We start from the raw sequence: 26,202 nt of genomic DNA, 5'->3' as shown, positions 1-26,202 counted from the left end.
CGTCTGAAAAATAAAACTAAAAGAATAAGACCAATCTAACAACAATATATCATTATGTTTAGAATTCTACAATTTAGACGAAATGTATGAAATATTTCATCACGGTTATCTAAAGAATTTTTAGATTTTGTTTAGCACTATTCACCTGCGGGCATTAAAGAAATAAAAAAATATGGGAAAAGACTATTGAATATACCTACATTACATTATTACAGGAAAGTATGCCGGTGAGATTGAAGCAAGTGCACGCGGTCAACTGCCCATCGTTCTATGAATATTTGTACAACCTCGTGAAGCCTGCGCTACCGGATTATCTTGTACAAATGGTAAATAAACAAACAATAAATATGCGACTAGACTTGTTGGTAATATAATTGTTTCCTTGCTCTAGCAAGATGGGAGCTATACGTTCTAGCAAAGTCATTTTTGTCACGTATATACCGGCGGATTGGTATGCGAGTTACGCTACAAGCTTTGTCACGAATCGGAAGAGAACACCTAGTAATTTGTCTCCCATGGGAGCTACTGCGGATATACCAACATTTTCTATGGCAATTACTTGAAAAGAAAATGATTTAAAATGATTTTATTGTAAAAACCTTTAATGTTATGTATTTAACCAATAACGTGCTTTTTCCAGATTAAATTCCACACGGATCCTACAGGACTGCATAAGTACATGGATAAGAAGTATTTGCCCAAAGAATATGGCGGCGAAGCAGAGAGCATGTCAGACCAACATGCTACTTGGCTCAATGACATTTATGAAAATAGGTAAGTTAAGGGATAAGCTTTAGCTACTAAATAAGTACCCATACTATGACAGCCTTTCAATATGTGTCGCTATACCCAACCGGTAAATTATTTCACTAACATAATATATAGGTTTTTATCTAAAATGATAAAGTAATTTTAAAGACTTAAAATTTCGTGACCCCGAATAATCAATCAGATATTTAGTTCACATTTCAGCCACCAGAGGCGCTGTGTTCCTTTGGATATTGATTAACTTTTAACCGTTTTATAAACCCTTTTGTATTTTTTTTCAGAAAACACTTCATGAATGACGATTTCTGGAAGGCAGACCTCAGCAAAAAACCGAAGAAAAATGGCGTTGAAACTACAGCTATGAGTGGATCTTTCAGAACTTTGGCAATTGACTGACAGGTCTTGGAAACAAGATAAGAAATGATAGGACTTATGGTTATGGCCGTAAAACTAGTGATATTAAAAATAATAATAAACTTTAAATATTTTGTAATACTTATTAACTTAACTATACCTACTTAGAAAAAAATTAACCGTGTCAACATACAAAATTGCTAATTTCTTTGGTTAAGTTCGAAGATTGGTAAGTATAGGAAACATGTTTGAAAGTTGTGTGTTTAGGTATGTATGGATTACGGACGACCATTTTGTGAACTAATTATTTTTTAATAAGCAGGTTTAATCATAAGTTAAATAAAAAAATAAGTACAGTTTGTCTTTTATTACGATAAAACATATCACACACATTTTAAATATACTTTGTAAGTATTACGACGTATTTTACAAATATGTTTTTTTGCTTATTACTTACATACTTACCTAAATAGTATACTAAGAATTGTTACCATGTACGTTTTGTTTGCCATGAGTTCTTCTTCTTATCGTATGGTTAGTGGTCAACCTGGTGTCAAAGTTGTTCAAGCCGCCAGAAGGCGTTTGACGTGGCTTAACGACTGTTATCTTAATAGACAACAACCGGGACCGACTTTTTACGTGCCCTCCGAAGCACGGAGACGCCCAGTTCAAATACCACTATGCGGTCACCCATCTATGCAATGACCGCGCCAAGGTTTGCTTAACCCACAGATCGTTTACCGACCGGTGTGCGCAACTGGCTATGGGCGCCTTAAACCATACTATACTTGAATAACTTCTCATGTATTCTGTGCTGCTTTCGTAACTCTTGGCTGAAGGAGTGGTGTCACCAAGAGTAAGGTTAAAATTAAGTTAAAATAATGGTAACTTAATGAGTAAACAATATTCTAAAATACTTTTTGCTAAACATATGGGTAGTATACAAATCATATTAAGCCAACGATTTGAACATTTGAAATAACGTATTAACACCTTTTTTAACAAGATCACACTCAACGAATTTTAGAAACTTGGAATCGTAATTCTTAATTATTATTGTCGAAATTCTGCGGTCAAAACTTTAACTGCCCCTAATTTGTGAAATTATATACTAACTAGGCTTATAACTTTCTAGTTAAAAATAAGACCCAACCTTTTGTCCCCCAGTAAAAAGGAATCTCATCTTACATATACAACAGTACAATTACAATATATCTACTTTTTATCTACTAATACATTATCTAGTCCAGTGCAAGGGATCTGAAGGAGCCGGGCAGTTCTCGTACTTTGTCTACTCTGGCGTCGTGGTTGCCTGTCGGTCTCATCGACTCTTCGACTGCCCACCGCTTGTCATTTGCCAAGAACCAATCCCTGGAACAAAATTGTTTTATTACACATCTAATCCATCGGAAAGACTAAGAAAATGCCGTACCATATGACATGAGAGTTCTATTAATCATCATTCTATGACGTAGAGTCGAATACTTTTCTTTTTTTCTTGATAGGCATCTCCCGTCCTGAGATTTCCTCTTACGGCACGAAGACTATTGAAGCTTAAAGGCCCGTGTCACAACTTCTGTTGTGATAAATATCGGTTAGCCTAAGTACTCTTTTTTGTATCTTTATCTGGTAGTTTTTTTGTGGATAAAACCATTACCTACTTTGAGTTCAGCGTTAAAAAAGAAAATTCGCGGCAGTTTTTGTTTTGGGATGTAGCTAAGCAAATACCAAGGTAATTTATTATTATTTAACTGTCGAAATAAGAAAAAGTAATAAATAAACAAATGGTTACCTCTTGGCTTCCATCTTCTTGATCCAGAAACGTTTGATAGAGTCCACGGAGCCAGCTTTACCCCCATATTCAGTAGGTAGGATGTCTTGTGAGATGTCTGAGTACAGAGTGTTGGAATTCGGCTCGTGGAATTTTATCTGGAACATAGAATAAAATAATAAGTGTTATTCATAAAATAAATTAGAAAATAGTGCCTGCTGTGTTAAAACTACTTACTATGGCAGCTTTACTACCATAACGTTCTATAAAGTTAATTAGCAGGCGCTTCGAGCACTTCAAGATGACGATCTTTTCTGATGTAATTATGCGTTAAGATAAATTTCGAATATAAATAGTTATTGCTGTAAATATGTTTATTTGTCACTATTTGGACTATATGATTTTGCACGAAAATCATTAAAAGCAACCCAAAATTCAGGTTCTGGACGTAGAATTACATGCCTTAAATTATGTTTTAGAAGTGTACATTTTATTACTAACCAGTTTAGCGACTTCAGTCTTTAGGAACGGTTTGCAGATGGCGTAGATCTTGCCGATGTATGACGGAACGTTGATGACGTGCACCTGCTTTAGTCTAATCGGCATCGCCTCCTGGAAATTAGAACAAGTTTATTTTAGAACTACCGAACTAAAAGCCCTTGTAACGGTCTCCCGAAGGAAGATAAGGCATATATAGCTTAACAAGTTTATAACAACAAAAATTGAGTTTTTAAATTCAGCCAATTTTAAGCTAAAAGGAGCTTAAAGGAGGAGGAAGAGATTAAATAGCCAGTTTTCTTTCTTAACAAGTATAACTTATTTATTTGTGCCTTAGTTATAAGTTCACTGTTCAGGCAATGACCCGTTTAAAGACATAAAACACGCAACCAAATATCATACGATAATTGTTTTTATCACCAGACAACGTATTGCCAAAGATTACATTCGAAACTTTCATGAAAAGGTCAACGATTGAACTTATAAATTGAACAGTGAACGTGATACTTATATGAAGGCAATCATTTAGTCATTTCTTCTCGCACCATTAATTATATGTTATCTTTGAAACATAAGTTACGAAAGTACAAAATATTTTGGAGCACACAAATTATTTATAACCTTCGTTTTTAGTTTGTAATATCATTTTGCAATTTGTGTGTTGTTTTGTAAGCATACCAAAAAGCCTTTAGCCTCTTCGTTTTGATCTATATGCCTATTGCATATTAAGTAGAGAGGCCGAGATTGCGCCACGAGTTACTGAACTGTTGCACATTCATTGATTAATCTTTATAGTTGCCAGAATGTTCACAAATTATGGGTGTTGTGGATTGCATGCTTGTTTTGCAAAAACCAAAATATTTATTGTTTGTTTTTTATTAAGCTTGTAAATAAGTGCGCAGTTAGAGGAATATTTTATATGAACCGTCTTTTATTTATATAATTCGAATGTCATTAAATGAAAGTGTTCGACACGAAGAGAAACATACAAAACATTGTTCTGCAAGTAAAAAATTACTCTCTCTAATTTATCATCAAACTTTTTTGTCCAATGTTACGCACTCTTTTTTTTAACTGGTACTTTTAAGAACTTTAAGAAAAAATATAATTACGTATTACTTTCTAAACTGGCCAATAAAAGCCTTCTTACCTGTGTGTACATCATGTATTTTCTAAGAGCGGACAAATTCACTTTTGGAATGAACTTGAGTGAAACATTCGCTGCGTCAAAGATCGGGATTTCTCCCGAAGGTATATCGTCGTCTTCTGTCAACCGAGTGTCTGCTAACATGAAGAATGTCTTGACTGCATCGACGAAGTTGAAGTGTTCGAGATCGGGAATACTCAGCCGGTAGATGAAGACTCGGTAGTTCTCTTTCGTCTTTATAGGGAGAGGCAACATGTCTCTGTAATCAAAGTAAAGATTCTGTATCGAGACTGTAGTTCTGACATTTCAAAAAAAGAAAAGGAATTTTGATAATAATACCAGTAACAAAAACTTGTATCGTAATTTCGACCTTTGGATCAATAGTTAACGTAGATCGAAGTCCGAAGCTATTATACATGGTTTTACCCATTATATTAGAAAAAAATAAACGCTTTCAATTTCAAATTGTATTGCAATTAAACAAAAATTTGAATGGCAAACAGATTGAGGTTGTCTTGTTACAAATCCGTCTCTCAACGGCTTACGAAAACATCAAATTCAGTTCACTTGTTTCGCATTACTTGCGTGCCGAAAAACAAATAAAATTGTTGTTTTGTCATAGTTGTTAGATAATATTACGGCAATTTCGGCTATGTTGCTTCCGGCCGTGCATTAGAAAGGGTTTTTGATGTACACAACTGTTTCTAAATAAAATTGTTTAGCAAGATTGTTAGGGCATTTTCTGAATTTGTAATGAGTTTGAAATATACGGAATACGCGCATGCGATGTAGAATAAAAAATGGGAGGAGATTATAAAACATTCGTGTATTAAAAATATGTATTACACAAGACTCGGGTGCGGTTTAAATGCTATGAATACAAATATGAGTTGGAGGACTCTGGGATAGGATGTCTTGATGATAAATATTGGTCTGTATAAGGCCTGGTCTAGGTCTTCTAACTTCAAATGTCTATCAGATAGCTTATCCGATATAATTTTGGAAGTTGTTTTCATATGGGTACTTGGTGTCACTTTACATAGCAGATGGATTATCTGACACTTAAATATAAACTGTGTAACTAGCCCTAAATCTCTCAAATTTAGTAAAAACGTAGTGCTGATTTTTCTAAAAGTCTCTTACAACACTGAGACCATTTAATAGAGGGAAGTAAACTACTAGTTATCTTAAATGCTAAAGACAGAAAGAAAATTTAAACTCACGTAATCTCGAAGACACGTCGGATCTCCGCTGACCAAGGGTCTCTCTTGCAGAACAATTCAGGTCCATTTGCGCGGATTGTGAAGAACAGGTCGATGGTCCTCTTTGCACGCTCCATGCTGTGACCGCAACTTGTCAGGAAGCGACGGAGAAGAATGTCCTCTGGTGAAAGAAGAGAAAGAATATTTTAATATAGCCATATTTTTTATTACGGTTTAATAGTCAACGTAAACCGCGTCGAGACTCAAGATATCGTGGATTCGATTCTCATACAACGCAAATATTTCTAAGTCATTCTCAAAATCTGATTTTCGGTTACTTTGGTGTATTGTATCTTTTGTTGCAAGATAAATTTACAGTGGTGAACTTAAGTTTTTAATCAAAAAAGTTTGTAATTGTAACCTGACGAAATTCTTGCAACCTCCCTTGTAAAAGTACAAGTAAACGGACCCAGTGCTAGCATCAAAGTATTTCTTCATATTTCTCATATTTCCAAGGAATATCTAGATTCTCACAACTAGCTTAGATAACACATATTTATGTAATAATATTACGTGAACGACGAGATATCAAGTATTCTCTTTGCGTTGAGATGTGATGTGACTTCAAAGGCGCAGCACGCAAGACGTAACTAAATCAGTTGCAAAGTTGGCTTAAGAAACAAAGATGCGTATCGTGGATATTGAAACCAGGTCTTACACAAAAGAAAAGGAAAAACATAATAGAAAATAGTGTATAAACATCGTAATGTGGGGACGCCCTCTAATATTGCTAGAGTCCACCATTTAATAGAGAGCCTGGCAAGATACGCGGCCGTCGGAGGTATACAACATTCTAAAAAAACATCAGTGACCTGTGGCTTTTGCTGCTGACCAGTTTGATACAGCTACTTTATTTTGGAAATACACGTTAGTAATAATCTAGATATTTGGGCACGTCAAGGGTCTCAAATAAGTTGGCGGACAATATCCATAAGTAATGAACCTGTAGATATACTTTTGATTGTAGCTATATCATATCAGACACATTTAATTGCCCTTTTCTTTGTCCTTCACAACACGCACTAAGTTGATTTAAAATTCATTAGTATGGATCGAAAACATAAACCTACGTCAACGAATGTACTAGTGATAGTTGTCGGCAAAACATAAACAAAAAAAATATCCGAGATTGTTGTCTCAAGTTAAAAGTATGCCTTTAAATCCAAAGTCATGTACAAATATTTTGAAAGGCTCTGTATTTGTTTATGTAGATGTCAAAACAGCAGGGTTATTTTAAGCAAACTAATATTGACATGCGAATCTATTCATTATCACCTTATGTGTTAATTGGTTGTACCGTGTTGGTAAATAAGAATTTTGTTGTATTAACGGTGGCATTTGTTTTGTTGTGCTGTTATTTTAGAAGGCTTTGAAAGGTCAACGTGACTGGTAAATTATTTATCTCCGCATTTTGTTTAACAAACGTTAGTAAACTTTGTCATGGTCTTTAAGGTGCACTTAGGATAGAACGTTAATCAAAACTATAAGTTTTAAACTGTTCTTAAGTGCAAGAATTATATTAAAAATATATAACTTTTTCTCGGTTCAGGTAAGAGGTAAGAGGTTCTCGTTTAAACAATAATACTTTTTCGTATCGTGAAAAATAAAACACGCTCGAATGGCTAGTTAGAGTAGTTGCCATTTGTTGACTAGTGGTTGTGAACTAATGATTGCCTGCGGCTTGCCCCGTTTGGAAGTTTGTACTTTTGTATTATCACATCATACCAATATTAATGATAGAAATGTAGATATCTTAAAGATAGTAGACGTATCAAGATGTACTACTTCGTAAAGACAAGGTCATTATCATTAGGTACCGTTGCTCTACTTAAGTTGGGAGAAAGCGTGAACTGCAACTGATCTACAACAGATAATGTGATTATAATCTACATGATACATTTTTGACGACCGAAATGCCTTAGTCTTGAGATACAAGTATGAAGTGAAACATAAATTATAATTATTTATGTTATACGTTGTCAATCATCGATTTACGGAAGTAGTCTATTTTATTCTTGACTTTTTTTAGTATTATACTCATTTTAGACTTCACCTTAAATTACTGACAGTGAATTTCGTTCTTTTCTATTATTATTTATCGATGTTTCGACTAGAAAACAGCAATCAGTTTTGAAAGCTGATTGCGCAATTTGGATTTTTTAATTCAGGTTTTTTTAATATTTATTCGCTTTCACATAGTCGATTATCTAAAATTAGAATGACTTCAAAAGGAACCCTGCCCAGCTTTAATTTCATTGATTTAATCGCAACGACATGGCTGGTCAAATACTGAGAAGCCACTAAAGGCCATAACCCTTTTAACCATAGGACAAAGGATATTGGCCGCTGAAAAATTGGAAACATACTTTTGAAGTTTGGTGTTTAATCAGAAACCTGCCTTTTATACAATAATAATATATGAAATGATGCATTTAGCGCCACTTCGTCAACAGCCTGGGATTGCCCAACGACTACGCAAATAGACAGAGCATAATGACAGTTGATAAATAAGTGTCTGATAACCTATCTGCTAAATAAAATGACAACAAATTTATGAAAACAACTGACACAATTCAGTCTGAAAACCTTTAAAAATAGATATTTAAAAATGGTGTAACCGGGCTTCATTGTTTTAGCGTTGTGAAGAAAGATGTCAACCTTGCATAGCAACAGATTGTTACAAATGAATGATATCGATTATGCAAATATTCGTTACTTAATAAACCGCTTCAAACCGGTTGATAGGCGCAACTATTTAGGCGCGACGAGCTGACAGAAGGCTCTTTTCTATTTATGTTACTATTTTATTACTTGAATAGTTATTAGACTAGCCTACAAGAAACTAGAGCTTGATAGTTCATTGACCAGTAATTATACGTCAGCGTTAGTTTAAGAAGTTAAATATTTTCATTTTTGAGGCCAGTTTTGCATCTATGGAAAAGTATGTTATTAAGTTCTAACAAATAAAACGCCAGCAAATATGTGAAATTATCTCTCAGTTTTCCACATGATAAGAACAGATTATACCTATCTACTTAAAAACTAATTGAATGAATCCAGTTCCATATTATTATACATTAACACAATCGCTAAAGATGGTATGATATATGACATGGTTGAAAAAAACTCGCGTAATCCAATTATTCATAATATCATAGTTTTTATATCCCAATTTTTGTATATAAACATAAAATATAAGAGTAATTATGTACAAGCAAAACGTTTTCTATAAACCACCTGATACTGTGCACGTAGACACATCAGTAACTTGTAATTAGTCATTCAATTAACATAAAATCAAAAAAGATGTGCTCTTCATATAATTTACGATCTCATGTAGTAAATAATTTTGAACAAGTTGTTGTATGAACGTCATTGATCAAGGTCAACACGTAACACCGTAACCTTTGATCACCATGTAATGCTTCTAGAAGGAAATAATAAATTAAATATTTTTTCGATGATATCAAGGCATCGTATATTTTGATTTCGTAAACAAAACACCACGCCTTTGTAGGACAAACTAAATTTTGTATTAACAATTTTCCCGATTGAGTTTTCTGATAATAATTTCCGTGTCACATAAAGTCAAACAAATTTAGTACCAATACTTCATTTTAATGTTATTGTAAAATGTAAGTAAATTGTAATTCAAAGTAAATAATGAAAACTTACACGAACTACTTTTACGAAATCTGATAGAAAACTAGCTTTACGCAAAGAATTTTCTAATTTCCAACCATTAACAGCAGCACTCATTATCGTTACCAACTCAACTTAACAGGAAAAATACTTTTTAAGCCATATTTAAATACTTTATCTAGCTAACTAATCTTGACATTGTTCGTTGTTCCAAATTTCCGATGGACCCAATGTCACCAATGTTTTCCTAACATCTAGGACAGCTGGCCAGACTGCTAGCTTGACACAGAAACAAACGTATTTCGAGATGTAAACAATGGTCTAACAATCAGTAAGTAAATCGTGCCTAGACTTACAAATGTGACGGATTTATGTGTACAGACCAATGTTTTGAACATACCAGTGTGGAATTTGAAATATTTTACCTCATAAAATGCTAAGACCAAAACTTAAAGAATCCAAAACGTTTACATTTTCGTTCACTATTTTCCATTCAAGTCCCTTTCAGTTTCCGAAGGCCGCTGCAGCCTCGAAATGTCAAGAAATCGAAGGTAAATAAAATCCAAACCCCGTTCATTTCCGTATCAAGTTTATAAATTAAAACCAAAAACTTTCAATAACTTCAACACTTCATCGAAACTAGACAGTCTGTACTTAAGGCTACCATTCAGACTTAATGCAATCTGTCCTTCCTGATAAACAAAAAAGATGATTCGTCATACAAAGTATCATAGAGCCCTATTCCACCTGGCGAGGACATTTCAACCTTCACAGAACAGCACATGTCTTGACTACCAACACTCCAATGACGTCACAACTCAGCATAACAAAGACAAAGCACATGCCTATGTTGCAATGACATTGCTACACTATTTGTGTTCATAAATAATTTGACAAGGCTCACCAAAAAGTTCAACGACACGAGCAACTACTCGACAACCGTCTATTGAATTCAAAGCGACTTTTACTTTTTTATTGTTGCGAAAATTCTATGTTGCGTTTAGAGAATGCTACTTGTATGCCATGGGAAATGAAAATTCGTTTCTTGTTATGGTATTGGGTTGTTTATTAGACAGTTTTTGGTCGAAAGTTGTTTATTATTCATAACAAATCCGCGGCTTACCTCATCATAGGATGTTAAAAATGGACGTACATAAATAGTTTTTTATTTTTTAAATTTATTCTTATTTTTTCCTTATTATTTGTATTAATGGCTTTATTATGTAACAAAATCCTTAAGTAGACATTTCACTCAAGAATTTTGTGTTAACAAGGTCAACGATAGAAACTTGTTACCTATTTATAAACATTCTTTTATTGATTTGCATAAGGTCTTTAAATGAAAACGTGACGACATCCTATTAAAAATAGCAAATTTTTCGAGAAAAATATCCGCGTCACTTGAAACCGGGTCACACAAAATGAGAGATTTAAGCCTATTATTAAAAAGATGAATAAAGTGTACAGGTATTTTATTAGTAATGATTAATTATATTATAAAATATTTATGTAAAGTGTAAGATTCCCAACCTGCACTTGGCCGGTTCGATGGACTCAAGGCCTAAACCCGCCCTCATTACGGGAGGAGACCCTTGCCATCACATTAATGGGTTCATTTTTTAGATAAAAAGAACATTTCTCTTACGTGCACAGCTGTGTCCTACATAGGTACTTCTTTATCTACCTTTAGGCTTTATGTATTTAAAGGATGGAAAGTAAATGGCAACATGGCATCTTTAACTTCCGAATCGACGTTAAAGAATTCGAGTTAACTTCGACATTCTTACCTATCCTTGATCGTATAAATACCTTCAACTGAATTCCTTAAACCTTTGCAAGTGTAGGCTTCTGGGCTCTCCATGGCGCAACACTTTATAACACGTTATAAACAGAATGGTGCGTATAAATTTCACAACAGCTTCCTTCGCTTTTGAACGTTAAAAGATCCGAATTATTTAGAACTTTAATATGCAATTAGGGGCTATTGACCTCTTTGCATAAATCTTTGGCACTTTATTGAATGATTAGGCTGCAATGTGCAAGTATAGTGAGGTGATTTACTAAATTACGTGTCGTTAGTGGCTAACCTTAGTACAATTTCACTAGTGGTTTGTAATAATGAAGTCTGGGCTCCAAATAATATAACACTGTCTGAACCACACTTTGCACGTACCATACTACCATTAACACTTAATTACAGTCACAATTTTAAAAACAAATGCTCGCAATTTATCAAACCAAATTGCTTACAAAACTTTCTTAAGTAACAAAATATATAGTTCATATTTAAAGTAAACCAAAAGACGTAAAATACAAGTCTTTATCTTGTGAAATCAGCTTGTAAGTTTAGTTTTTATTACAAATGACATTAACGGTCTAACAATAGATGTTGAAGTTAGTGTTCACATTCATGTCAATTATACACGCATACAATGATTAGTGATATCAATTGAGATCATCTGGTTTTATTGTATCCGTTGTAGTTATAGCGATCAACAGGAAACAAGGCTATATGGGCCAGTATCACAGGTCACGGTTAAATGTCTATCAGGTAGGTAAATGTATGAAAACTACTGTCAAAATTACGCCTGATAACTTATTGATACTTGTTCACAAGTCTAGAAACCAGGACAATAATATGTCTAATTAAGATTACAAGATGGAGGTCTGAGGTCAAATTACTACCATTATAATAGGTGTGTGGGAGTGAATCCCGAAAAAAATTAGTAACCGTAATGAGAAGCTATACATTTTGTAAACCAACGTTCAGGATTTCTCGTGACGAGTACTTTAGTAACGTAATTCAGAAGTTGATTGTGTTGAACTTACTATAGATCTGTTTTCTTGTTTCCCACAAACTAGCAAAAACAAACGGAATGTTTCTCGTTATCGCTGTTCCGTAATGTTGTAAGAAATAGTAAGAATAGAGTGTATTACTTACCAACATCATGAGGTAGATGCGGTTGCTTGCAGAGCCAATCTTTGATCGTGGCCAGTTCCCGGCAATCGTCTACTTCAGGCATTTTTCTAAAACAAAAAGATCTTGGTGAGAACCTTTATTGGAGACCAAACAAGTCGCTGATCCACCCACAAAATAACGTCGACGATGTTTTGTCAACAGGCTTCTTTATATGAGACTCGAACTCGGTTACTGCTAATACCCGGTTTCTGAGTACATTTAGCGGTAGTTTATCTATTCAATGGCATTTTTTATATGAGTTCAAACGCTATTGAATAGATAAACTACAACTAAATTTACATTATGAACCGGGGGTAAGTGCTACAGAGTCAACTTTCGCCATGAATTTGGAAAATCGTTCGTGTTTTCTCGCGATAGGCGCTTATCCATTTAAGAACATAACTAGGTCGTAAAGAGTTAATTGTTTACGCGTGTTTTCAATTTATTCAAAACATTAAGCATAAGGTTTTTTCTATGTTCTGTAGTTTTAAACCGGTAAAAATGTGTAATCGATGACGGTGGTAATAAAATCAATCAGTATAATTTCGTTATTTTTAAATTCACGTGACTCCCTTATTCTTAAGGTCAAATGTTTAAGGTTCTTTAACAATATACCAACTTGTTCAATAAATATATTATCGTACATTTGCTACACGGATTTTCCTCTTAAACATTTTCCTTTGTAGACAGTTGATACAATTATATTCAGTTTATTGTTCGAAACGTTCTTATAAAGTGACGTTACATCTATTGTTTAACGCATTACAATGTTTGCGAGTTCACATTGTTTGTAAAATAAAACAGTACGACAAACCTCTTGCATACCAAAAACCTTTCGAAAAGATTAAGCCATCCTAATCAACCCGGAATTTTATATTACTTTTGGGATTTATGAAACTACTCGTAATTGCGCGTAAATTTCAAAATACGAGTAGTAAACAGTCGGTGACTTTCAAAAAGCGTTCGACACAACTAGTTCGCAGATACCAGGCTGAGCATATTCACCTGCATTCCAAACAAGGCAATTCATTTTGTTGGTATTTTATGTCAAATAATAGTTAGCAATTTAAAAAAATTCAATGTCAAAAAAAATACAGGCACATTATTGGCACGTGTTATAAGAACATTGCATTATGCCATTTTAAATGCTTATTCCACGAATAGGTTCGCATCTATAATCGTAATTAATCATCGGATTTCCTTCACATTTATTATGGTTTACCTACTCTATTCATTTAAGTCTATAATATAACGCAGAACTATACTGTCCGTTTAAGTCCCAAGTACTTACGTTTTGTTTATAATAATACATCACTCATATGGACACGTATTCAATCAAATCATATGGAAACAATTATCACGTGTTTGATTATGGGCCATTATTAAAATATCCAGTTTGTTGAGTTTGTTGTGTGTAGATATCATGTTAACGGAAACCATTGAATAATTACGGCTAACTCATCAAAAAATGTTTTTTTATAAATAAGTATTAACAAATTAAAAAATACTTGGAAATTTTAAATATTTTTTAAGTGCTAGTTTTTAAACTGAGGAATAGATTTTTCGACAGATAAAGTAATAGTAAATGTATGTAATTATCTGTCAAAGAACATATTTTTGTCCAGAGATGATTATTACCAGGTATTACGCGATTGTTAAGGATAAGAGCGATACAAAAAGACAGTAAGTAGTTAAACTAATAAATGTTTAAATATTTGAAGGTTTTAATTTCTTACCTAATACTGCAATAGGGATGAATATGATTGTGCTTAACTGAATGAAAGTCACGCGTTAATAATGATCATTTTGTTCTGTATGTAATCAACCATTTTACTACACCACCGAAGCTAAATTCTTCATTAATATTTACGACATTTCATCTGTTTGAGATAAGAAATTAATTACAAACACAGATTCTACGAATAAGTATTTTACTTAATAATTAAGAACAAAAAGAAAAAAACGGTTAGGTACATAAAACGTAGGATAAAGTGGAAAATAGTTGACAGATTGCGGGCTTTTTCAAATCAAAGACTAATTCTTCAACAAATACAGGCGCAATAATTTGATACTGTTGAATGCTCATTTACCTGTCAACTCATTGTTCGTAAAGCACGCAATCGTACCAAGTTCACCAAACATTAATAGTACGCATTGTTTCTATACAAAGAGCTTCGTATGCGGCTTGAATACAAGAATAGTATTTAAACTTGAAATCAACTCGCGTGGCTATAGGATACTTATATCAAATATTGAAAATAGATGTAAATAAGTTTGGATTTCCCACTACCGAAATAACTTTGACATTTTATTCTTACTCTTTTTAAATTACTTACAACCTTTATAGATTAGACCTCCAGCTGCTTTTTTTATTGATTTAGATGTTTAGACTGTTATAGTACTTAGATTTGAAGCTTAATTTCAAAGCTGATAGGTGACCACCGAAAGTTTAACAATTCAAAATACTGCAAAAATAGTTTCTACGACGGCCGTTAGAGACGCTGATCAGATTTTTATACAAAATTTCTCGATATCTAGCCGGTAGCCGGTTGTGGATAGTCTAGAGTGATAGAGAATCGAAAGTAACAATGTTTTTGAGATTCATTTTTCATTTGTTTTTTTAAGTATTGCTACCTAACTCTTATCAAAAACTTACTACTAAATAAACTAAAATTACTTTGCAATAACGTAGACTCTCTAAAAATATGTCTTGGTTTTAAGCCATTCAACGTTCAATGTTCTACTCCTTCAAACCAGTTTGTAAGTCTAAAGTGCCAGAAAAGTACCGTGTAACTCATAAATGTATGTTACAAATTGCATCCGATACAAATGTATTACAAATAATTGCTCAAAATACAAAATTACGACGTCGATGATAATTGCAATAACTGCATGCGTTCAAAATGTATGTCGTAATGTAATGCAATTGCGAGATTTGAAACTTGAAAGTTATAAATAAAGCCTGCGTCTGATTTGCAGTTCTATGTTGAATGGGTGCAACGACCTTTCTTTATTATTTGATAATCTTTATATATATAATGCTTCTGTAAGTGTGTATGTCACTGAACTTCTCTTAAACGACTGGTCCGATTTTGATGAATTTTTTTATGTGTGTTCAAGGGGATCTGAGAATGGTTTAAATTATTAAAAAAAGTTTAAAATTTTCAAATTAAAGACGTGTAGACAGGACTACGTCTGTCGGGTCCGCTAGCAATCTATAATCTTATATTTATTTGATAATCGCATTTATTTGTAATAAAATAAATAACTATGTATATTTAGAAAAAATATTAATAAGATCTATTATATTAAGTAACCGTAGTCATGTACAAGTATGCGCAAGTATTAAAATTAGCATTTATATTCGTAGATTCATAATCTCCTGACATAACCAGTGTAATTTCCTGTAATACTAAGACTAGATGCAAGATATTTTAAGACAGAAATACGTGGTTTATATTAACAGTATTCGAAACTATAAATATATCCGACGCTTTTATGAATAGAATAGCTGACCCGCGCAACTTCGCTTGCGTCACATAAGAGAGAATGGGTCATAATTTTCCCCGTTTTTGTAACATTTTTCGTTGCTACTCCGTTCCTACTGGCCATAGCGTAATGTTATATAGCCTCAAACCTTCCTCGATAAATGGTCTATCTAACACTGAAAGATTTTTTTCAAATCGGACCAGTTGTTCCGGAGATTAGCGCATTCAAACAAACAAACAAACAAACTCTTCAGCTTTATAATATTAGTATAGATTTAAGATTACCTAAATGATAGTATTTAGTTAAACCTCCCGGCACTTTAATCAGTTTAACTGTCGACTTACAATATGTATAGGGTACGTATACTTAATACGAACATGCTGCGGAAAAAAACCATTGCTACTTATAAAAGTAAGGTTTTGAAAGCCAATATATTGAAATAAACTTTAAATGTTGCAGTTAACCGCTATGTCAGACAAGAAAGAAAATAATGTGTGTCAAGGGAAACAGGTTATTTTGCCTATACGGACATTACGGAGTATGGAGAGATGATGCACTGCCATAAACATATTTTTGAGACATTCAATGTCATTTAAAAATATCTTCGCTAAGTATTACGGACGGTATTCTTTTGGAAATTCCATCGTTAACTATTTGGTCGAGAAAAAACGAGTTTGTTATCTATTTAACATAAACTATAACATTTATACACAGTTAACTATGAGATAGTTCGTAGGTAAGCAGTAAATTCATTTACTAATCTGCCAAAATTTCCCAATTTACAGAATAAAATAAAAATATATTTAGAGTTACTTCTATATTATATAGGTATAATAAAGAATTTGTAGTAGCCATAACGATCCATATCGATTTAGATTAGATTTATTTAGAAAACCAAATCTCGGTCATAAAGTTCACTAACCACGATCATTAAAATAGAAATGTATTAGAATTTAATCGTACAAACACGTGAAGGAGTTATCACGTGTCGTCAGTAACAGTTGCTGTGCCAATACTCTCATACGAAACTCCGCTAATTATTCGAAAGTAACTCTAACCAGTTTGTCGACTATCTGTTGAACAAGGCCGCATATGAACCCATCGGACGACTAAAGGTAGTACATACTTGTAAAGGGCTATATGACTAGTGAATATAAGCAGGGCTGCGAGATAAAATTCGGGATTATTTGCGTATTCTGACTTTTTCTAACTCTTGCTCCAGTTATAGTAATGAGAACCTAATTTCCCGGATTTCTTGATGCGGAAAAGTTTGGCGGCTCTTAGCCTTAAACAAACGGAGAGATTGAATGCTATATCCATATTGCCATACTACATTAGTATGAGGATAGTTGAAGAACCGGGGTCAAACAAAGACTATGATTTTTTAACAAAATCAAACCAGGATCAAATAGGGAGTAAAGGTTTGTACGACAGTATAGCTTGAACCATATAAAGCCCTTAAAATGTCTCGGCAACCATAAGTCTAGCAACCCTGCACATGAATGCCACACATTCTGAATCACTGCAATTAACCACTGACATTTTGAACTTTTAACCCGGAATTGCAAAGGGCTAGGTCGAAAATCGCAAGCAATTTTCTTTAATACATCTACGTCATTCCTTTATGGAGTCAATGCTTAATATAATAATGTATTAAGATCACAGTCACGTACGTGATTCATTTGTTTTGACTTTACTTAATCTGTTACATTATTTATAAAGTACCTAGCAATAAAAATAGTTCAGGTATCATTAATCTTCATAAATCAGATAACAAGACACCGTAATTACAATCAATTAGTAGTTAAAGTAGCGCTAAATAATTAATGCGTATATTGTTGTCCGTAAAAAACTTGATTCACCTTTGATGAGAAACAAAATTATCCAAAACTATTATGTTTAATATTTATTTATAAGGTAATTATTTTTAAATAATCTTCTAGTTAGTACGTATCCAGAATGTTAAACATGAGGAAAAGTTGTAACGAAACCTCTAAGGCATTCTATGAGTATGTAAACTCATGGTAGAAAAAGGTAGCCGAAAGAAAGATCATACAAAAAAGAAAAATAAGTAGAAATTAGATTTAGGTACCTAGTAAATGGCTCTTTACAATTTAAAAGATTACATATACAAATGTGGGAGTTTGTCTTAACTAAATGTAATCAGTGTCGGAAACATGAGAACGTAGTCTGATGGTAAGATGAAGATCCGAAGATCAAAAAGAAAAAACTTAATGTTGAACAAAAACCTGGCCGCCTGAATCATGTCCATGTTTAGTCAATACTTTCTGCACCGCTTTTATAAAGTAAAGAAAGCTAAAAAAGGAAAGTCAATGAAAGCTGTAGCAGTTTAACTCCAAAGAATTTAGATTTAAAAGGACCTTTGTCTTTTCTCGGCGGCAAGGATACAAACTATGAACAATGATCCAAATAGGGTTTTGGGTGTAACAGACATAGAGTTAGTGATAGGTAAGTTACCTACGCATTTATAATATCAAAATGGTCAAGAATAGTATGATTCGTCATTCCATAACAGTAAAATATTATTATATACTCAAGTTATGACCATAAAATCTTAGTAAAACCATAATACGAGTACAGCATCGCAAGGTGAATCGATTTCACATTGAACCGAATATTATCCAAGGCCCTAGTACCGAGATGATTACAAAACAGCAGCAACACATCGTGAGATATCGTAACGAATACTTAGTTAGTTCCACTTATTTGTTGATTGATCTTAACTCGTATAAATAGACTGTCTGTCTGCGATTTCAAAATGAATGCGGTTTCTGAAATTTAGACGAAGTGTGTAATTGTATTTATATAATATTGCATAGTTTTTATACATGCATATTTCCGTACAATTTATATAAACTTTATTTTGCCGCTTTGTTATTTATTTCAAACCCTTTCTAGAATAGTCCTCATAATTTTTTTATACGCCTGATTCGTTAATCTATATACATCAGCCTACTTAGAGAAAATGCTTTAGGCATTAAATCCGCCATTATACAATTGTATTTAAAGTATATATTATTATATAAATATTCTTTTATATAAATACGTATACAGATATAAGAGATTATAGCATTCTTTGTAACGTAGAAACGTCATTGTAGATAAGTATGTATCAATTATAATATAAAGCTATTTTTTTAGAAGTAGCGAGATGTTTGTGGTTTTGTTTTCGTAAAGAGTTAAAAGCTTCTGCTGCAGTTTGGATTGCAGTTCAATGTCCAAATTAAGATCTTAATAATTGCTAAGACTACGAAGGTCGCGTAAGAATTTTAGTTACAAAAATACATTTTAATTGCTCACTATTAATGTTGCGATTTCGTGAGTAATCGCCTGAAAATGAATGAGTTGCATTACGAAATTAAATATACGAGAACAATTAAGTAATTTATATTAAACCCGAATAATTTGCACGCTAGAAGCTATCCAGATACTTAAACACGTAACCACTTTATGACTTGAGTAATTGGAATGAGAAACAAAATGCTTGAAAGATTTTATAATAGAGTTCAATAATAAATACAATTTAAAAATGTTGATGTCTTACAAAAGGTGCGTAGTACTCGTAACTGGCGGTCCTGACAAAATGTATGGATGTTAATGAGGCAAGGGAAGTTTGTAAGGATCGTACCAAGTGGCGTTCTATCGTCTCTACATACCCCTGTGAGAGAGAAGCATGATTGTATATATGAATGATACAATTTAAAAGGCATACCTACTACTTAATAATTTTCCTTATAGGTTATTTATAGTCTTGTTTAAAACACTGGGTTTTTACGATGCACCTTTTCCGAGATCAGTGCGTCAATTCAAGTCAGAAGCGGTTATTAATAAACTTGAAATTACAAACAATAATCTAAATTTAAAAACGAATAAGCAAGTATTATAGTAGGTATTGTAAGGCGACAATTTAAATTCTGCTGTAATATTTAATTATGAGCAATTAATTTCAATCACCACAAAGGTTAAAAAAATAGGTATCGGTAATACATATTTCAATGCTTATTTTCGTATAATAAATCGCAGTAAAAGGTAGTTGTTCTTGTCAAAATGTAATTTCCTGGTTTATTCATACCAATTTACGGAAGACTACAAAATTGTGTTCTCGGAACTTTCTCGACCCTTTTTGTGAAATGTCGTGCGTTGATGTCTTTACAACGATGCTTCCGCGTACCTTCATAGAAATAATGTACAAGCTTCTTCCCGCGACTTTGTTCGCAATTGGAACTATTCGTCACATTTAAGATAAGAAATTTGTCAGTATTAAAGCTAAATGCATAAATGATTTTATTGATTTTTAAGTTGGTATGTTAGTGGATAAATTATTTTATCTGCGTTCCAAATTATATCAAATTCTTCCAATAGTTTCGTCCTAAAATTTCAAATTAATTGCAGTACAATGTTCAGATATAATTCATGTTTTCCTGTTTAATCTTATAAATACAATCTACTCGTAACAATTACGAGAGGCGACCGAACAATCATTTTTTTATCTGATTTTTAAGTTAACCGGTTCGTGAAATATAAATTGTTCCTTTTATCTGCGTTGATTTCCTCATGTTAATTATTTGGTCCCTTCCAATGATATTTTAGGAATGGTATCTTAAACAAAACAACATGTTTTGTTGCGAGCCTAGCTTTTATATTTCATTTTATATTGCCGTAAACAGAATAACAGTTGCCACCATTGCAGCGAGAAAAATAAACCTCTACAAAATAAATACACTAAAAACATAATACAAATATAAGTACAATTAAGTAGGAAATAGCTCTAGAACTGTCGATCATAATAAAATAATACTAGAAGAACATTTAAGTATAAATAAAAAAAACATTCGAGTTCATAAAAAAAATGAAATATCATGATTTTCAAAAGCATTTATCTACAAATCATTGAATCATAATGTTCCGGTAGTTTTAAATATACGTTTACCTTTTATTTCTACAATACCGACGTGTTATTATGGCTACTCTATCTAATTATACCTAATTCAGTTTATCGACTGATCTGAAGTAGGAATCATATGTTGTAACCATAATCTGGTCGATACAATGTTTGTTCCTACATTGTATAAGTACATAGGAATCATCATCATTGCTCAATTTATCAGTATACGGATGGGTAATCACTTAATGAGTTTTCAGCTCAGAATTTCCGTACGGGGATTATAAAATTGATTCGAATATAGTGGTAGCTTTGTGACGACTAACTTGAATATTATTGTCGGTTAACCTTAAACACAATATATGTTTAAAAAGTACATATAGTATGTTATCACGGCAAAGTTTTTATAAAAACACAATCAGATCCCAAACGACTATAACAATCACTGATTTTTTTATAGAACTCGACGGCCCCTATAGATCCCGGCCTTCGTTGTATATTAGCAGAACCCAATATTTATTTTTTGGTGCTCAGCATGACACTCATCATGTAACTTAGCTACACTACTGACACTCGTTCGGTAAAACATTGTAAACAAGTACTCGCAATACATGTAAATTACCATACTAAAATTGAAAATCAAAAAAGTCAAAAATGAGAGGTGATGAAACTCATAATCCATGGAATATCGACGTTAACAAATCATTGAATTACTTGCTATTAGAATATTTATAAGCATTATAGTCAATTATAAGATATTTAGGTTACAAGTCGATTACATGCAATTAATGTATAAACAAGTTATATTGCTTTAATTGATACTAACGTACTTTTGAAGGATTAACCTAAGAAGGTTACGAACTAACATGATTACGAATAAAATGACTGTTTGAGTCAGTCTATGGTTAATTACATATTTTTTCCGAACGGTAGCACATTTGAATTATATTCGATCAATATGAAACAAATAGTTATAATCAATCGTAATTATATTATATTAACAAAACCCAAAATAAACTAATAGTATTTAAGTAATTAATTATTCGGTAAGCAATTCTAATTTTTAATAGGACATTAACGACGCATAACAAACGTAATTATTACAAGTGATTACATGATAAATAATTGAATTAACTAGTTAATTAATGTTTTACAGTTATGTCTTATGTAACTAAAAATAAGTTACAATAAAAACACACTCAAAAATGCTTCTTAATTCTCGTCAAATGTAATTGATGTCAAAATTCAAAAATGATTTAATTACTCAGTCGTGAGAAGCGTTACATAAATTATTTGTTGCCATTAGAGAGAATGTGATATAAACATTCTGAACAAAATAGGATAACTAAAGACTTTCTAAAATTTTTGATAATATTTCCGTTTTTGAGTCTCGTCTGGCCCGTTATAAAATGTAAACTTTATAACTTCTTATATATGCATGTAAACTTGTTATTATGAATGAATTATTGCAGTGCGAACATCGCTTCGTATTATACAAAATATATGATGCATCCGGCATTATTATCTTTATTAATTACTATATTTAGCATGTTAATATTCGCGTTCTTCTGCATATCGATATTTTCCAATATGCATTTATTTAATAAATGCAATAATATGACATAATAGATATTTTATTATTATAAAGAAATCACAAATAAGGTATCTACAACAAACGCTTTAACAAATATATGAATGAATTAGGTACCAAACAATTTTACAGTCTTGTCTATAGGTCAACATCTTAGTAGAGAACCTTGTATGCAAGCTGACGGAGGTTTAAATAAATTACAATTTAGAACATCAATGATGAGCTGCGGGAATACATAGAATTATTAATCATAATCTAGATAAATCGCGCATACCAAGACTCTCTACTAAGTTATTGGACTATACAAATAGTAAAACCAAATGCTCGATGCGTGTTTTGCAGTAACTCAACAAGACACGCGTTTATCAACTATATCTCAATAATTCAACTGATTGTAAATAAACAATAATAAGCTGCAAGACATCGTTAATTACGTTCACTGTTATCGATACATGGTTTATGTGATAAATCGTACAAACCTTGGGTCAATGGCCGTATTACCGTGGTTTTTATTGCCTTAGAAAGTATTACACGAATGCAGTAATTATTTAGCACACGCAGAGCTGTTCTCAATGTCTGGCAAATGGCTGCATATCATTTGTACTTTGTACCTAGTACTTTGGATCATAATAAAATTTAATGTCTATTGAAGACAATCCATACTAATATTATAAATGCGAAAGTAACTCTGTCTGTCTGTCTGTTACTCAATCACGCCTAAACTACTGAACCAATTTGCATGAAATTTGGTATGGAGATATGTTGATACCCGAGAAAAGACATAGGCTACTTTTTACCCCGGGAAAATGACGCATTTCCATGAGAAAGTTCAGGTGGCGGACAAAGTCGCGGGTAAAAGCTAGTAATATATATAGGATTCATATTTTTCATTCGTATTGGTTACTAAATATATACATATGTAGGTAGGTACTATGGATTGTACCATAGATGTAGGTACTATGTGCCGTGCACTGTGTTTTGTTTCTCGCTAGCTCTTACCAAAAGACAGTACTCCCTTTTTCAAGCAAGCCTAGAATCAACTTCACTTCCCTATCAGGTCAGGAACGGAATAGCAACTTTATAATGTGCAACTTACAGGCTCTAATATCTGAACAACTGTACCCCTTTATCTAAATAATGTTCAATGAAATAAAGAACAATATTTTCTTTATCCTTTCATTAGGGAAAAAATATTGTTATGAAGTTGCCGAACCCCAAAATGTATCAAGATTTTTTTTTTTTGTTAATTTGACATCTACGTCAATGGCTCATCGGTTAAATATATACCTGGCTAATTGTATGTTGTTTCTTGATCACGGACGTCAATACATTGCATCTATTTTTTACCATATTTTTTAGACTAAGATTATATAACTAGTAATTATTTATTATCTTACCGAACTATCTCATGATGTTCTCAATTATGAATCTAGAATTTACTTACTTAATTAATGGAATATTCTTGGTCAAATAATAATCTGTTAGTTTTACGACAGATTTTATTTTAGTATATCTAATTACTGTGGTCATTATCTAGGTACTTAAAGGCTATTAATAAATACGATGATCTCTCTTTAATACAATTTAAGATGGAAATGTTTTATTAGTTACAATAGTTAAATTATATTATCTCTTTTAATAGTAGGTACATTTTACTAATTTGGGACGATTTTAATAGGACAGCTTCAAAATAAAGTGCAATTTCAACGGTCTTTCGTCGTTCGATTCTGACAAAATTTGTGTATGAGAACGAATGTTATATTTTTTAACGTCTTCTCCTATAAATATAGAGAAACAAGGGATTTGTTAGAACTTGTTGGCCTTTGTCTTTTATCTCTAAGTATAATATAAAAAAGTGTTTGTAAGGGACTAACTGTAGTAATTAAGCAAAAGACACCTTTAAAAATAAAACCCGAAAACATAATGATTGGTTCCTAGTCTACATACAACCATGTACCTATACGGATGTTTTTCTTTAGTTATGAACGCCATAACAAATACGGATGGACATAGGTACTTGTAGTTTACAGAAAACGTTAATACGTACATATTTATTTGATCAATGTTTGAAGATATAAGTGTTTAAAGTACTACAAGAGGAACACACAAAAGATTATCAAACAAAAAGTTCTAGTTGACTCTATGGGTTAAACCAAGGTAAAGTTAAATGACACGACCCTTTGAAAAAGGTCGTAAGTGTTGTTGCTTGTTTTTAATATGATTATCCAACATTATACCTACTGATTCTTATTGTATTTTATTGTTATGAGACTAAAATGTTTTTTTTGTTTCTGGTCATTGCGGACGGGTATTCCAAGTAGGTATTTCAAAGTAGATTCAGTATGACCCCTGATAAATAAAGCTGTTAAAGGTGAAGTACACCACTTCACCTTTAACAGCTTCGGATTCGAAATTCTTTAGTTACTTAATTTATTTACTTGCATAGGGTTATGCATAATATGAACTTTCTATGTAGAGGTCGATAAAGAGATAATTCTGGAAATAATTGGTTTATGTTCAAAACGTTAGTATTTTAAGAAGTTCACTCGGGAATCATGGAAAGTTTTTCTTTGGCATGATGTATGTATCTAAAGTGGATAGCTATAGAACAGACGATGTACCTACTTATTATAAATTAATATTGCGGCTATGTAATTGCAGTATAATACTCGTTGACTTTGACCGTAAGCCTGCTATGGGTACGTTATACGTAGTTAATGCAATCAAAGACGACTCTGATAACCATCGAGTCACGCCATAATATTAACCTGGTAGGTAATTGAGAGAATGAACAACAAAAAACAATTTAGATTAGTATAGGATATGTTTAGTCTACTTATCAGATATTTTTTAATTGAACTTCCATCGTCCTATAATCATATTGATTTATTTTTCACAGGTCACCTTTGTGACCGCACGGTGCTCGAAAATATACTAACTAGATACTTCGTTGCAATTCTTTTATTTTTGCGTGTAGCCGTAAACAATTTTGCCGCATATTTTTTTTAACTAGCTGTAACTGTGCTATGACCGTGTTCATTCTAATGGAAAAATATAAACACTGCCTATAAGCCTTCTATAATTTCGAATACAAACAAAATGTGTTGAAGTCTGTAATTAAAGCGCCCAGCAATTGGATATGCTGTGTCAATCTTTGAAATTACAGTTTATGGATGACTAAGAAGTATTGTTTTGTTTTATTGAATTAATTATCACATACGTTAATTATGTAGTGCGGTTTTAATACCAAGTTCTCTTCTCAAATAAAAAATGAAAATGTGTCATAAAAAAATACTTAATTAGAAAAATAGAACTGTCTTGTAAGTGACCAGGCATTGCACAAAGATAATACTTAAAAATAGTGACATAAATAATTTATTTCTTATTAATTAAATACGTTCACCATGCGTATGTAGGTTCAAAATTGCGGATAGAATACCTACTGAGGAAGTGTATTTAAATTTAATTTAAGCTTGGTAGTATAGACACCATTAAATAAAAGGTAAAAACCCGAAGTAATGCACCGTACCTAATACTTAATTTTAAAATTTTTTGTACGGTTTTAAGTTTAAATTAAATTATCTCAATATCCGAATAAGTATAAATAAAACAAAACCAATATTAAGTACTTACATTCACAAAGTCACGCAACAGCCGGAACACGCACCAGAAAAAAATAATCTCCAAAGATTTTTCGATCAAAATATTTTTTATTGATCGAAAGTATTTGTTGGAGACGAAAAGTATCACTCGTTAACAGTATCGGGAGCGCGCAAATCTGTCGGGCAGTCGAGCCCAACTGACGATTGCTCTCTCAA

At 32.5% G+C, this 26,202-nt stretch overlaps 2 protein-coding genes across 3 annotated transcripts in view; one reads left to right on the top strand and one right to left on the bottom strand.

Annotated features, from left to right (window-relative positions):
- The window catches only part of LOC142978721 (alpha-tocopherol transfer protein-like), a 12,176-nt gene extending 10,698 nt beyond the window's left edge, over positions 1-1,478 (top strand). The window contains exons 5-7 of the mRNA XM_076123258.1: positions 216-326; positions 641-774; positions 1,050-1,478. Coding sequence (XP_075979373.1) covers positions 216-326; positions 641-774; positions 1,050-1,164 — 360 coding nt within the window. The 3' untranslated portion in view covers positions 1,165-1,478. The remainder of the gene's footprint in view (positions 1-215; positions 327-640; positions 775-1,049) is intronic.
- LOC142978720 (alpha-tocopherol transfer protein-like) lies at positions 1,475-26,202 on the bottom strand. Of its 2 annotated transcripts, none has more exons than XM_076123256.1 (7): positions 26,018-26,202; positions 12,384-12,469; positions 5,762-5,921; positions 4,542-4,797; positions 3,395-3,505; positions 2,915-3,051; positions 1,475-2,493 (listed from the first exon to the last, which is right to left on the bottom strand). In XM_076123256.1, the coding sequence occupies exons 2-7, from the start codon at positions 12,463-12,465 to the stop codon at positions 2,364-2,366; spliced, it is 876 nt and encodes a 291-aa protein (XP_075979371.1). In that variant the 5' UTR covers positions 12,466-12,469; positions 26,018-26,202; the 3' UTR covers positions 1,475-2,363. The 2 variants fall into 2 exon arrangements, with proteins under 2 accessions (XP_075979371.1, XP_075979372.1); XM_076123257.1 differs by lacking the exon at positions 26,018-26,202 and adding an exon at positions 14,138-14,156.

The sequence above is a fragment of the Anticarsia gemmatalis genome, chromosome 15 (genome assembly GCF_050436995.1).
Source record: "Anticarsia gemmatalis isolate Benzon Research Colony breed Stoneville strain chromosome 15, ilAntGemm2 primary, whole genome shotgun sequence".
NCBI classification, from domain to species: Eukaryota; Metazoa; Arthropoda; class Insecta; order Lepidoptera; family Erebidae; genus Anticarsia; species Anticarsia gemmatalis.
This window is presented reverse-complemented; position numbering and strand designations above follow the sequence as displayed.